The following is a 15,352-nucleotide window of genomic DNA, read 5'->3' on the forward strand; positions in this document are numbered from 1 at the left end:
TAAACATATTTTACAGTGTCTAGATGTAGACCACCTTATACTTAATACACCTACGTGTTACTCTTCTTCTTTCAACTATAGTCCAGCTGGATATGTCAGTACTGGTGATGTTGATATAGTTGAAAATGAGGACGTCAACTCACTTATTTTAAAAGGTCCTAACTGAAAGGTAAATATGAAAGGTAAATACAGTGAACTTTGGTTTCTCAATAATAAAAAATGGATTAAAAGCATTAATAGAGGAATATCAAAATCCCGCATTAAACACCTAGAAACAAAAGTACGTATAATCTATCCTTCTGTGTTTAGTAAACCAGAAGTGATAAAAGAATTAGATAGGTCATAAATTACATGGGGAATATGTTTTGGTTCCGGCAGACAAAGCTTCTAACAACATTGTCTTGTTTATAAAGTTCATTATAAAAAGATGCACTGAGCCCAGACTTGCATATCCTCATGCACAAAATAAAATTTAAGAAATGGCATAATGTACCTTGAAAAACTTTCATTTGGCGATATTGGCCACGGCTGCAATTTACAATAACAATAGGCCTAAGGGAGCCAGGCATCAATTATTGCCTTTCTGACATCCCTGAACAATGCAAGCATGAACAGGTGGGCCCTTGGCACAGATGCTCACCTGTTTGATCACCTAGTATGGCAAAATTCAATCATTTAAACACAAAGTCAAATAGGAAAACAAGCTGTTGAGCGCTACTGGTGAACCAAAATAGTGGCCTTGACCATAAGCTGTTCCAGGCGCAGAAATGTTTCCAGCCGTCACGGTGGCATGTAAGGGAGAAATCCAACTGCTTATCTGAAATTAACACAAGAAAACAAAACGAGAAGCGGCAGTAATGTTCGATAAAAACAATCTAACATTAAAATGGGGTGTGGTAGGGAGGGTTGAATTTGTTTACAGACGACTGACGACTTTGCGTATGACGTCACATCTTTTGCTGTGTTCGGCTAATATCCCGAAAATCGTGACGTGGATGACTCTACGAACCCGGGATAGTGCCCTTGTGATGCCGGAAAATAGCACAGTAATAAAAAATAAAAGCTCCGTATCACTTTGATAAATGGATTTAACCTCTAGTGGTTAAATCACATTACTACAACTGAATTTTAAATTCACTTGGCATTTATTTCACGTTTGGTAATCCGACGGGATTTAATCTTACTTATACCCCAACTTCGTTTTCAAAAGATAAAATTTTCAAAACCATGCTTCAGTTTTAGACACATTTAATACCCCAGTCAATGCCTCGGATGAATATGAGTTACCGTACATGTACCTATACTGGATTCCTAAACTTCATAAAACTCTTACAAACAAAGATACGTTGCTGGATCCAGTAAATGTTCTACCGAGCCACTATCTTTACTTTTCACGAAGATATTAACATCTGTGAAGGAGAAACTTCAACCGCACTGTTTATTACTACTGCATACAAAATAGAGTGCTGGGCAAATACGATTCCCTTGATATACCAGAGGCGGGGTCAGGTGTCTAGGAGGAGTAAGCATCCCCTGTCGACTGGTCACACCCACCGTGAGCCCTATACATGTATCTTTATCAGGTAAACGGAGTTATTCGTAGTCAAAATCAGTATGCAAAGAACGGTCTAGCATTCGGTATGAAACACCTCAGACAGCAATTGGTGTAATAATAGGTTGTATTGGCAAACTAGATCGTTATATCGACTATAGAATTAGCGAAATGTTGACTTTAAACGAGACTTTTGATGCTGACTTTAAACGAGACTTTTGATGCCCCTGCATCATCAATGTGTTTGTCAGTAGCCTGCCTCGATTTAAACAGGAGGTCCATGGGCCCCATCGCTCACCTGAGTCACCTTGGGTTATATTTAAAGATGTTTCCTATATATTCGCATGTAAAACTTTGATCTCTATTGTGGTCCGAACCTACTCCCGGGGGCCATGATTTTTTCAAACATTGGAGTGCGGACTATGTCGGGAACCTTTCATGTGAATGTAAACTTTTCTGGCCCAGTGATTTTTCAGAAGAATATTTTTAATAATTTTCCCAATATATCTGTACGTAAAACTTTGATCCCCTATTGTGGCCCCATCCATCCCTCGGGCGCCATGATTTTAACAAACATGAATCTGTACTATGTCAGGAAGCTTTCATGTAAATTTCAGCTTTCCTAGCCCAGGGTTTCTTGAGAAGAAGATTTTAAAAGATTTTTCCTATATATTTGTATGTAAAACTTTGATCCCCTATTGTGGCCCCATCCGATCCCCGGGGACCATGGTTTTAAAAAAAAACTTGAATCTGCACTATGTTAAGAAGCTTTCATGTAAATGTAAACTTTTCTGTTAGGAAGCTTTCATGTAAATTTCAGCTTTTCTGGCCCAGTGGTTCTTGAGAAGAAGATTTTTAATTGACTCAACCTTATTTTTGCATTTTTGTGATTATCTCCACTGTGAAAGGGATATGGTCCTTTATTTGCACAAACTTTAAAGTCCTTCACCCAAGGATGCTTTTGGTCAAGTTTGGTTGAAATTGGCCCAGTGGTTCTGGAGAAGTCGAAAATGTCAAAATTTTACAGATGGACGGGCAGGCAGACGGACAGACAAAAGGTGATCAGAAAAGCTCACTTGAACTTTCAGCTCAGGTGAGCTAAAAACTGACCATTGGCATACTGAAAATTCCTAAATATACCCGAGGAATTTATTATCGCGTAATTTCACCAGAAGCATCAGATCGACCGCGAATTAAAATTACTTTAAAATAAATTAAAATACATGTAAAGACTATTGATCAACAGAGCACTTGTGAATTTATGTTCTCGCAATTTGACGTATACAAGGAATTTCGCAATATTAAGTACTCGCGTAAAATAAGGAATCAACATTAACAAGCTTTCTTGTGGATCGAATCAGTTGAAATATATAAACACCATACGCAGGTGATAAAGGAATATTGCTACATAAATATGGGAAGTTGACAATGGAGAAGCTGAAATCACCCGGTTCATCATAAAGTTGAACTTTTGATTTCCCGTTAATGTCTATTTCCAATTGGATATCTGAGTATGAAGCTGAATTGGACGACTTTGTGATGTCTTTTATTTCGATTTCACAGGGATATATCGAATCGACATATGAATGAAAATTATTATTTTTAATAGATATAAAACGTTGTCGATATATAATCTAAATGTCGTACGTAATGAACGCCACGGCAAGAGATTTATTTTTCTCAGGTAGAGGTTTTTTAATGAATTCTGCTTCATAAGAATATAAAAACAGGCCAGCTCATAAAAGAGTTAAGTTCGTGCCCATGGGAATCCCAACAAAATGTTGGAAGACCTAATCACCAAAGATTTCAAAGATATAGTCTGACCCGCTCTTTAATTATAGACCATGGGCCAGTAACACAAATTACCTCCCTCCTCTAGGGATTTTTCTACACTATATATATATTTTTTTTAAAGTGTGTATAAAATAAAGATAAACGAAGGTTGTTTGACAAATTTATTTTGGAGCATTTTCAAGATATGACCTCTTGGATTAATCATTATTTTTTTTTTTTACAAATTCAATATGATCGTTGCCGTGTTCCATACCGCATTACAGACGACTCATTCTATTAACTCCTAGGATTAAATGCCCCCAAATATTTATGTCAAACAACTTGATATCAGTACAATCAGAGGATTACATACATTCACAAAATACTTGTTTGCAAATGTCAATTACATTTACATCTATATCGGATCTGAAGAGTTTTTCCAGTTTTTGGCTATAGATCTATATCATTTTTACAAAAGTCATGCTTTTTGCCCCACAGCTCGTAAACACCCCCACGTAGAAACATGCCAAACAATTCGATTTATAATCAAAAAACTTGTTTGCAAAAATCCCTAGGGAGGTCCCTCAATACCTTTACTATAACCAATCCAACTTTAACTAGATCTACATGTACTTCACCACGTACGAGCGACGTTTATAAAACTTTTACCGTACTCATACTCAAACTCAGCCATATGTTTGTGCTGAGTTTAACTCTGAGCAAACTCTAAAGCATACTCGAAAAATCTTGAGCATGTACTCCATTTTAGTATGAGAATGATTTTATAAAAGTTTTATAACCTTCACTTTTGAGTATGAGTACGATTTAGAGCACAGGGTTTCAGATTAAATATATTGGTCTGGTCCCCGCCCCCGCCACTCATTGATCATTCAACCAGACTAATTAAATATGAAAACGTGCTAAAAAAAATTGTTATATCCTCCTGGTTTGGTGAAATATCAAGCCCGAAACATACGATTAAAACTCGTTCAACCAGACACCCGGCTGTCTCCGCAAATCCCCGACGAGCTTGTCGGAAATTTACGGAGACAGCCGGGCGTCTGGTTGCAAGAGACTAAAATAAGCGATAAATTTTCGACAGAGAAATTGTGACGCGCGGGCGCGCCGAATACAACCCACGGTCTTATGACGATATGGAATATCAAAAACGCATATTTGACGAGGGTCTTAGAAATGTGAAGAATAACGTTCTAAAGTTTGTATTGTTAAAGATTGAACACTGCAATGCGAATGATAGCGTAAATTTTTCTGACGCTTACTTGAAATACAAGGTTATTAGAGATGAAATTGGTGTTGATAAACACAACAAAGCGAAAATATTAAGTCTTCGCTTTACAACATTGTTTAGGAATGGGCTTAAGTTGTTAAGTGATTTAGAAAACTCAGATACAAAATTTGAAACACTGGAATTATACGAAAAGACTGCTATCCAGCTCCTCAATGATTTCTTCAAAAATGTAGGTAAGTTGTATCGAAGGTTCTAGGACGTTTCGACCCCAAATACATTTCGGCCTAGGACTTTTCGACCTTCCAACGTTTCGATTCAATTTCAGGTCGAAGCGTCTCACTTATATATATATACATATATATGTAAAACGTCCACAGTGAAATATTCCATTGCACAGTAAAATCTCTGAACAATATCAAAATTCAATGACCCCCCCCCCCCCCCCCCAAATGCCCCAAAACCAGAATGCCCCATGCATGACCACCCCAAAGATTTTCACAGATGCCTAAGTACATTGTACATCTACAAGCGCCCCAAACATAATGCACAAACACCCCAAACATAATGCACGAACGCCCCAAACCAACTTTGTATTTGAAAACCATGATTAAATCATCTTCACAAGTTGAAGGTTATTGATTGATTGATTGATTACTTATTGTTTTATGTCCCTCTCGAGAATATTTCACTCATATGGAGACGTCACCACTGCTGGTGAAGGACTGTAAAATTTAGGCCTAAGCTCGGCGCTTACGGCCTTTGAGCAGGGAAGGGTCTTTATCGTGCCACACCTGCGGTGTTTGCGGTCTCGTCCGAAGGACCGCCCCATTTAGTCGGCTCTTACGACAAGCAAGGGGGTATAGAGGACCTTTTCTAACCTGGATCCTCACGGGATTTGAGGGTTATTGAGTCGTTACCTCGCACTAACCCTTGACATCAGTCGCTATATAAAAGTAGGGCTCATTAGACCATTAAGCAATCCACTATAAATAAAACATCCAAAATCACAGCATCTTGGTTATGGTGTACACGTGGATACAAATGACGCAATCTCATACTGCTGTATTGATAAACACGCGCAATTGTAATATTTAAACCAGTAATTACATTTATGATAGATCAAGTTTGGAAACCTTTCTGTTTAAGACAATATTGCTTAAACGATTGAAATAGCCATAACTGTAGATATCAATACACATTTTTATTTGAATGTCTTCTTTGCGTTGTTAGAAATAGAACCGCATTCTCAATGGTTCCCACTCTTTTGTGGGAACCAATCAGAATGAGCCCAACTTTTTGATAGTCACTGAATGATATCGAGGGTTAGTGCAAGGCAATGAATCCATAACCCTTGACTTGTGAAGATGTAGTGATGGGAGAGTCTCCCTCATGATTATGCAAGTTAAGCAACACTGAGCATAATCAGCCCTTGCATGGGTGACCACTCCATGTTACAGTTACTTGGGGCATACGTGCATTGCGTTTGGAGTGTTCGTGCATTATGTCTTCGGCAATCGTGCATTAAGTTTGGAGTATTCGAGGATTATCTGAGGGGCACTCTTGCATTAAGTTTCGGGTGTTCGAGTATTATGTTTGGGTCACTCGTGCATTAACTTTGGAGTGTTTGTGTGGGGCACTCGTGCATTAAGTTTGGGATGCTTGTAGGAAGATGTGCTTGGGAGCTCATGAAAATCTTTGGGTCGCTCATGCATGAGGGCGTTCTGATGTTGGGACAATATGAAGGTAACCCCTAGGCATATCTTCGCTTAGCTGCTGAGGTTAAAAAGTCCAAAACTAGTGCATATTTATCTCTGCTAGAAACACTTCTGATGAAGAAAAGAAAGGTTATAATTTATGATAGTAAAATGAATGCAAGATATAGTTTGAAGAATTTTCAAATGGAACTGAAAGGCCACTTTTGGGGTGGGTGTATTGAGTCGTATTAGATATAATAAAGCTAGATATCTACTTAAGCATGTTGGGTAAGAGTTAATTGTTGCTCAGGTTAGCGCTATCCATTGCCCTCTTGTTATCATAACCCACTATAAAACGCAGTGTCACTACTTCAGTCTTTCCATTATGCCGTCACGACTGTCGGCAGTTTTCCTTACTTGCTCATTTATCATGGATATTGAGCTGATTTTGGTGTGTGGCTCTCTACAGATCAGGTTTCAGTTAATGAGTTACACCCCTATCTACCTATTTCAGTTAATGAGTTACACCCCTATCTACCTATTTCATTTAATGAGTTACACCCCTATCTACCTATTTCAGTTAATGAGTTACACCCCTATCTACCTATTTCAGTTAATGAGTTACACCCGTATCTACCTATTTTAGTTAATGAGTTACACCCCTATCTACCTATTTCATTTAATGAGTTACACCCCTATCTACCTATTTCAGTTGAGTTACACCTCTATCTACCTATTTCAGTTAATGAGTTACACCCCTATCTACCTATTTCAGTGGAGTTATGACCCTTGGACTTTTATATACATTCATTGAGAGGAGTTATTCACCGTTGATTATTAATCATAATGAAAAATACAGATTTGGTCATTGGAATAAAATCATTGTCCTAGAGGAAAGTTTTTGCAGTATAATATCTATATTAAAACAGTGCTTACAGTCAGATGTACTCTCAGGTCTTTAATTGATGGCAACCTTGAATATTTTTGGTCACCATGTCGCAATTTTTTGTCGCCATCAGCAGACATATATATGACTGATCAACAAATTGATATTTAACTCATTATGAAAAAAAAGAGGGGGCCTCCATGGCCGAGTGGTTAAAGCATCGCGCTCAAAATCACACAGCCCCTCACCTCTGTCGGCGCGGGTTCGAATCCTGCTCGCACCAGTAAGTGAGAAAGTTTCCCAGTTTACTTTCGGAAGGTCGGTGGTCTCTTCCCAGGTACATTGTATCTGGGTTCTCTCTTCCACTAATAAAAACTGGACACCACCAGATAACTGAAAAATTGTTGAGTGTGGTGGAAAACATCAATCAATCATTATGATAAAACAGATTTTGTATGATACACATTTAAACAAACCAATTGTAATTGAACTATATGAGCTCTCAGTTTTGTTTTTGTTTACAAGTACCTATACTTCAGCTACATGCTCATTGACAATACAAAAATTTTCATTATAAAAGTGCTTTTATCTGAATATACCCAAATTGAGTTTACTTCAACAGATTTTTACTTTATCTTGAACAGAATACCTTCATTTGTTTGATAAAAAAAATATGATATTAACCCCATTAGCAGTTTGGCTGAGTGTAAAGAGCAGACTTTCGAGTAACTGCCGGAATACCATTTTATTCTTGAATTTACAGAATGTGGTCATGGGATTCAGAATGAATTTAAGCCCTCAATACTTTCAATGCAGATAATACCCATGTTCTTGAAAGATCCATGTGAATGATCTGACGCATTTGAACAATATACATGTATTAAAATGATCTTCTTTTATTGTTAGTAATAACCGCGGTTGTATAATTTGTAACTGGATGTAATGATCTTAATTGGCTCAAGGTCATTTAAGCAAGTTAAAGATCCCTTGAGAAAAAAATGTATTAATTCTATCCTTGCCATGTTTTGCAAGACAAAATGATTCGACAGAAAGGTTGCATGTGTCTTGAAAATATTCCATGACCTTGATCCAAGGTCATTTCAACCAGTTCAAAGTCGGGGTATATTGATAAATAAGAATATTTAAATGGGGGTATCATTTTGTGAGCTCACTCACAGTACTTGTAGCAAATTTAATTTACCCTAATATCTACAATTTTTTATGATATGGTATATTTTTAGATCATCATGAGGAAAGCCTTCAGAAAGTGTTCAGTAGAAACTCAGTTTCAGAGACAGACCTAACAATAGGTTTGGCTGAACATCTCTTGGGAAGACTTGCACCAGGACATGAATACATTGTTAATCACAAAGTAAAAGGAAAGTGTAAATGTGGATGTGGAGTGGAGCCAAAGTTTGAAAGTACAGGAATTGGTATGTATACATATGTTTTGGTATATAAATTATATATATATATATGTTGTTCAGGCTGTCAGTCATAGTTAAAGATGCATGTATATAGACTGCAGTGTACTTTTACAAATAAGAGCCTCGGTTAATGTCTCTTTGCACCTCGCGGTGCCAAGCCAAAATTATCGTGCTGTGAACCTCTAGCATGCTGGAGTAGTATGTAGTGATACTGTGGCTGATTTAAGCTGCCCTTATGAGTTTCAAATTCTACAAATGTTTCAAATTGATAAAGATGTTTCACAGTTTATTATATTATTGCTTTAGGTCATGAAGCGGTATGGCATGGACATATTGATGTCATCTTCTCGTCTCGTCTTGGACCACCATCCTCTGACGTAGCTGTAAAAACTGTTGATAGATGGGAACAAGATGTGCATCCAGATGAAGACGAAGAACAGACCTCAACTCCAGGGAAAAAGAGAAAAAGAGATGGTAACAAAATGACAATTGATTACATTTAACCAAGATTATAAGGGTTTTAACTAACCTGACAGTTAACTTTCTAATCAGATTTTGTCCGACATCCCTAGATGTAAACTTGTAACACTTCTACTTCTTTTCTAGAACCACTGAACCAATTTCAACCAAACACGGTACAAAACATCCTTAAGTACACTGTATAGGGAAATCAAACATGCTCACCCCTTTCAAAAGGGAGGTAATACCCCCAAAAAGAAAATTGAATGGAGTGTTGTAAAAATCTTTGTCAGAACCAATGAATCAAAGGAAACAACTTGAAGTCAGGTGATCGTGAGATTAGGTTTTGACATGTATTAATTAAGGCCCTGCTACTTGTATGCGGCAGCCCAATAGTGATCAGTCTGTCTGTCCGTCCAATTTCCTTTAGTAATACATGTATACGGAGCATGTTTCCTTTTCTTTTGGCTTAGCCAGGCTCAAGCTTCACCCTTGGAGTGTCCTTGGGTAGAGGGTATGCAGTGATTTTAAACCAGTGTTTTAGGTCAAAAGTCAAGGTCAAAATAACTTCTTTGTGTAAATTCCTTGTCCGGAGCTTATTTCCTTTCTCCTTGATCCAGTTGGGCTTAAACTTCACCCATAGATGTCCTCTTGGTTATAGTGTGTGCAGTGACCATGCACCAGTTTTTTTAGATCAAGGGTCAATGCTAAATAACTTACATTTCTGTGTTAATTCTTTCTTTGGGGCTTATTTTCCCTGCTCTAGGCCCAGTCAAGCTTAAACATCACCCATAGAGTGCCTATTGGTAGAGGATGTGCAGTGACCTTGAACCAAATTTCTAGATCTAGTGTCAAGGTCGAAAACTTCTTGCTTATAATCTTTGTTAGAGCATGTTTTCCCTCTCCTTGACTTTACCTGGTTCAATCTTAACCCATAAGCCTATCCTGAGTACAGAATGGTCCTTATATTCAAATCAACCCATTAGAACAACCTAACATCCTTATCAAGGTTCAACACTAAATTTAAAAAGAAGAAGACCAATCGGATCAGTTACTTAGATTGCACTAGACCTGACCCTAACATCACTAGATCTGACCTCGTTTATATTACAGGAATTTTTGTATTTCTCAGTATCATACATATAGATAACATACTATATGTTGAATAATTGTTATGAAAATTGATATATCATCCAAATGATGACAATGCATGTACTATTTCAAGATAGAGAAATTTGAGATGATTTTCAGTATAAAACGGGTCTGTCGACATATTAAAATGATTTATATGCTGTGTTCAATCTGATTGTTGCACATTTTATTTTTCCTTTGTTTAATAATAGCCTTTATTCATCCAAGATTACACAAAATAGCATAAAACTAGTCTCTATAGTGATCCTGCGCAAAACATGCTCTGAATTTCCATTTCTTTTAAATACCCCTATCTCCCCCTATGCCAGGCTGAGAGAAGCTAGACATCTAATAAAGTGACATCATTAGTGTAAATAAATCAACATCGGGAATCGCTAGAAAATGGTAGATATAAAAACTAATATATAAGTATATTATCTATCAATTTCATTTTACTATGATTGGAAAGGAAGCCGGTAATAAATCAAAGCTTATTCTCACAAAGTCATTAAAAAAATAATGATAATACTGCAAAACAGTTGTCATGCAATAGCAATACTGACTGGGTTACCGACGATGGATGTTGTAAAGAAAATGACTTTCAATATGCCACCAGAGGGCGTAGTACACTAGAGAACACAACAGGAAAGATAACTGGGTAGAACATCACAATGTAATAATGAAAATGAATTTGAGTGAAACATGATAAGTACTCTAGATTATAAAGTTAATACCGTAAACATTGTTATTTTAGAAATTTCAAATACATATACAGTGGTTTTATGATTAAGCATAATATTTGACATGACCTGACATGACACAAAATGATTCAGAACTAGACCAGACCAAGCTTTTACTAGTCTGAGGCCAAAAATAAAAATTGATTTGTTTGATGTACTCCGACCGACCCATCAAATTTGCTCCTACCCGATCATTCTTTTTCGGCAATTTAAAATTTCATTTTTTTTTTTTTTTTTGTTGTTGGTTTCCTTGAAAATTACAACATTCTCCTTATTTTAAAAGAAAATCTTTAAAATTTTCATGACGTTCAGAAAGAAAAAAAAACAACCTACCTACCGATCCACCTTGGAAAATGTGGGTCGGAGTACATCAAACAAAAATATTTTTAATTATGGCCTGAGTTGGTCTGACGTGCCTTAGCGTTTAGTCCTGTTTTTCTTATTATCTAATGGCAAGTTTAGAAAACTTACGAAAGTATTGTTTACTTTCAGAAATCTGAAAATTGAATTTTGATTGGCTTATCTGAAAGGTCACTGAACATGACCCTGAATCGGTCGTTGTCAGATCTCTCTGCACTGTATGCTTTATGATAGATGTACACTTTTTAATCAGACTGGAGCTTAGCCTGGTCACTTCTATAAAATGCCCCATAGTAAATTCCTCTCTCTGAACTCCAATTCCTGTATGTAATTTGATGTAAGACCGGTTAAAGACATTAACCTCGTTTACCCTAGTACATGTGTTGAAACAAAAGTAGCACGGTGAATATAGTGGAATCATCATTGTTTGTGGGTGGATTGAAATTTTCAATTTGTTGGTATCCCATACCAACCAATTGAAGTCCCCTGAAACATGTTTAAAAGTTCTGAAGGGAGGGTAATTAATGTTGAAATATAGACTATTAAAAATAAAATGGTGGCTATGAATTTATATCATGAATAGGGGAGTAAGCTTGTTGGAAGGAGTGTTAAGTTTATTTCTACACATGTACCATACTTATTGGGGTCATGGAGAGAACAGGACTGGGGGATCCGATCCAATTCTACATAGAAATATAAAGAAAAAGCTTTTGAGGAAAGTAAGAGTCTACAATTTGTGTTGAATAGTTGTTTGAAGTTTTCAAGTTCAAATCACAGTCTAACACTTGAAATCAGAGGAAGGTCTGGACTTTTGTGTGTGAGAGAGTGAGAGAGAGAGAGAGAGAGAGAGAGAGAGAGAGAGAGAGAGAGAGAGAATTGGATTGTATTAAGTAAATAAGTTGGTTAGCTACTTTGGTCAGAGTTGGATATCGTTGATTAGGTAAGTGACGTAGCCCATGGGCCTTTTATTATACCTCCCGCAACAAGTTGTGGGGGGGGGGGGGGGGGGGGTATACTGGAATCGGGTTGTCCGTCTGTCTGTCCGTCCGTCCGTCCGTCTGTAGACGCAATGGTTTCCGGGCTCTAAAGCGTTATCCTTTCCACCTACCGTCACCATATCATACATATGGACTACCCATGGGATGAAGATGTTCCCTATCGATTTTGGGGTCCAAAGGTCAAGTGCACTGGACATCGAAGTAGCAATATGGTTTCCGGGCTCTAAAGCGTTATCCTTTCCACCTACAGTCACCATATCATACATATGGACTACCCATGGGATGAAGATGTTCCCTATCGATTTTGGGGTCAAAAGGTCAAAGGTCACGCGCACTGAACATCGAAGTAGCAATATGGTTTCTGGGCTCTAAAGCGTTATCCTTTCCACCTACAGTCACCATATCATACATATGGACTACCCATGGGATGAAGATGTTCCCTATCGATTTTTGGGGTCAAAAGGTCAAAGGTCACATGCACTAGACATCGAAGTAGCAATATGGTTCGGTTTGTCATGCCATTTGTTTTTTACACTCAGAAAAGAGGTAGTTTATACCTATTACCAACACCCTTTGGGAGATTGGGGTAAGCGGGGGGTATTCTTAGTGAGCATTGCTCACAGTACCTCTTGTTTCATTTGATACATGAGTTGGGTGAGCAAACTAGGAGTCTTTTGCACTACCAATGTGGCCACAATTTTTGGTCGACTTCATTTTACATAGCCTAATATTTTTTTTCCACTTTATCATTGTAGGTGATTTTGAAGAATCTAATATTTCTCATGGTGACAAGTCTATTGCTGAAGTGAAACACACATCAAGTGGTGCAAGACAACAGACATTAGCACAAACAATCGTCTTTTCCCTACTCCAAAAGCAGAAGCATCCTGACTCTAAGAATTTTCTTGTTCCAAATATTCTTATTTCTCCAGAGGAGGTTCAAATAGTAATGTATGATGCAGAATATGATGTGTTGCTCTGCAGTAACATAATTAAATTGTTCGACCCCGTTGCATATTGCTTGATTCCAGAGACAATGATCATACTTTGGATGGTTTTTCATTATCCGATGTTCTGCACAGGACTACCATTTCAAATTCTGCCAATGATACATGAATATAGATCACATTTTAAAGAACTTGCAGAGGCAAAATGGGACATATATTCGAAATCATTGAGAAGTTGTGTTTCTGGTTTTCCAGTGATTGATGAGGAGATTGATTATCGGACTGACTTTCTGTACACCAAAAATATATGTTGATTATTAACCTCCAAATGAAGAAATCAACACATGGTAAATTTCTGAATTGAAAGCCCACTGGAGTTTTTTTTATCAAAATTGTCCAATTTCAAATTTTTGTTAGTGGCATTGGTGTTGTCATTTAACATTTTCATCTCCTAAATTTTAATCCATTGACTGACTGAGTCAATTTCAACTTGGCACAAAGTACACTGTATTCTTCCCTTGGTTAATGAGCTTTAATGCTTAATAGGAATTCAATTCAGATTAAGAAAAGAGAAATACAATGACTAAAACCAAATCCGGTCCAATAGGTTTTTTTCTTTTGTTAACCAGGTGTGATCCTATGTTGAAATGAAGGGGAAAAACTATGTAAATGATAAATATAAACTGCTTCTATTTTGAATTCCAAATTGCCATTCAGAAATGGCAAGTATTATCAATTATTGTATCGACAACCATTTTTATTCACAAAACTGTTTTATTGATTTGTAAAACACAAAAGCCTGTCAATGTCATACATGATTTTTGCAGACACTGATATACGTTTATGCATGTGTACAAATGTCCTTTGCAAAATGTTTTGCAAAACCACAAATTGTTTTTCGAGTCAAAGTTTTCATGCATATATATATGTGAGAAATCTTTTAAAATCTTCTCAAGAACAACAGGATCATAATAAGTTGTGCTAATGTACAAGCATCCATGGGTAATGTGGATTCAAGCTTGTTCAAATTGTGGCCCTCGGAAGTAGGTTGGGCCACAATAGGGGATCAAAGTTTTAAATTCGGAATACATGTACGTAGGAAAACATTTTTAAAATTCTTCATCTCAATAACAACAGGGCTCTCATTAGTCATATTGATATACAAACATCTTCAGGTAGTTTAAACTTCATTTTCTTCAGTACAGAGAACCTGAAGTCATCCCGTCTGTAAAAAGTTGAGTTGTTAGTTTGTCGTTAACATCGATGTTTAATAAAATATCTAAGTTCGAAGCAGTTGTGGAAGCCTGTGGTGTCTTTTATCTCGAGTTCACTGGGATATTGGAAATTAACATATGAATGAATAATCTTGATATTTGAATCCATAAGTCTTTATAGATATTCGATAATCTTGATGTTTATGTGCATAAATCGTATGTACATGTATATTTGACAATCTTGATGTTGATATAAATATCGAGATCATGGAATATAAATCAAAATTTACGCATATAAACACCAAGATAATCTAATATACAACAAGATTTATGCATATGAATATCAAGGTTTTCAAATATACATTAAGATTACGCATATAAACATGAAAGGTGAAGATAACGAACAGTGATCAATCTCATAACTCCTATAAGCAATACAATATAGATAGTTGGGCAAACACGGACCCCTGCACACACCACAGGTGGGATCAGGTGCCAAGAAGAAGTAAGCATCCCCTGTCGACCGGTCACACCCCCCGTGAGGCCTATATCCTGATCAAGTAAACGGAGTTATCCGTGGTCAAAATCAGTGCCAAGAACAGTCTACCAGTCGGTGTGAAACACGTCAGACGGCATTTGACCCAATGATAGGTTGTATTGACGAACTAGATCGTTATAACGACCATATAATTTGAGAAAGGCTTACTTCAATCGAGACTATTGAAACCCCAGTACCATCAATTTGTCAGTAGCTTGCCTCGATTTAAAAACTTGACTATACGCAGAACAAGCTCTTGCGTATCGAATCAGTTGAGAGATATAAACACTATATACCGGTGATAATGGAATATTGCTACATAAATATGGGAATTTGACGATGGAGAAGCTGAAATCCCGTTTGTCATACAGTTGAGTTGTCGGT

General features: G+C 37.0%; 1 protein-coding gene across 1 annotated transcript; it reads left to right on the plus strand.

Annotated features, from left to right (window-relative positions):
* Positions 1-4,407: 4,407 nt before the first annotated feature.
* Positions 4,408-14,511, plus strand: LOC125674075 (uncharacterized). Its single transcript, XM_048911115.2, has 4 exons — positions 4,408-4,807; positions 8,396-8,587; positions 8,888-9,055; positions 13,025-14,511. Exons 1-4 carry the CDS (start codon positions 4,480-4,482, stop codon positions 13,528-13,530), a joined length of 1,194 nt encoding a protein of 397 aa, XP_048767072.1. The 5' UTR covers positions 4,408-4,479; the 3' UTR covers positions 13,531-14,511.
* The last annotated feature ends 841 nt before the right edge of the window (positions 14,512-15,352 follow it).

Source organism: Ostrea edulis, chromosome 3 (assembly GCF_947568905.1).
Source record: "Ostrea edulis chromosome 3, xbOstEdul1.1, whole genome shotgun sequence".
Classification (NCBI taxonomy): domain Eukaryota; kingdom Metazoa; phylum Mollusca; class Bivalvia; order Ostreida; family Ostreidae; genus Ostrea; species Ostrea edulis.

Bases quoted from the DNA above. Each gene is read 5' to 3' on its own strand.
- LOC125674075 (XM_048911115.2), top strand. From the start codon at position 4,480: ATGGAATATCAAAAACGCATATTTGACGAGGGTCTTAGAAATGTGAAG. The intron at 4,808-8,395 runs GTAAGTTGTATC...GTATATTTTTAG, and splicing joins TGATTTCTTCAAAAATGTAG to ATCATCATGAGGAAAGCCTT. The intron at 8,588-8,887 runs GTATGTATACAT...TTATTGCTTTAG, and splicing joins GTTTGAAAGTACAGGAATTG to GTCATGAAGCGGTATGGCAT.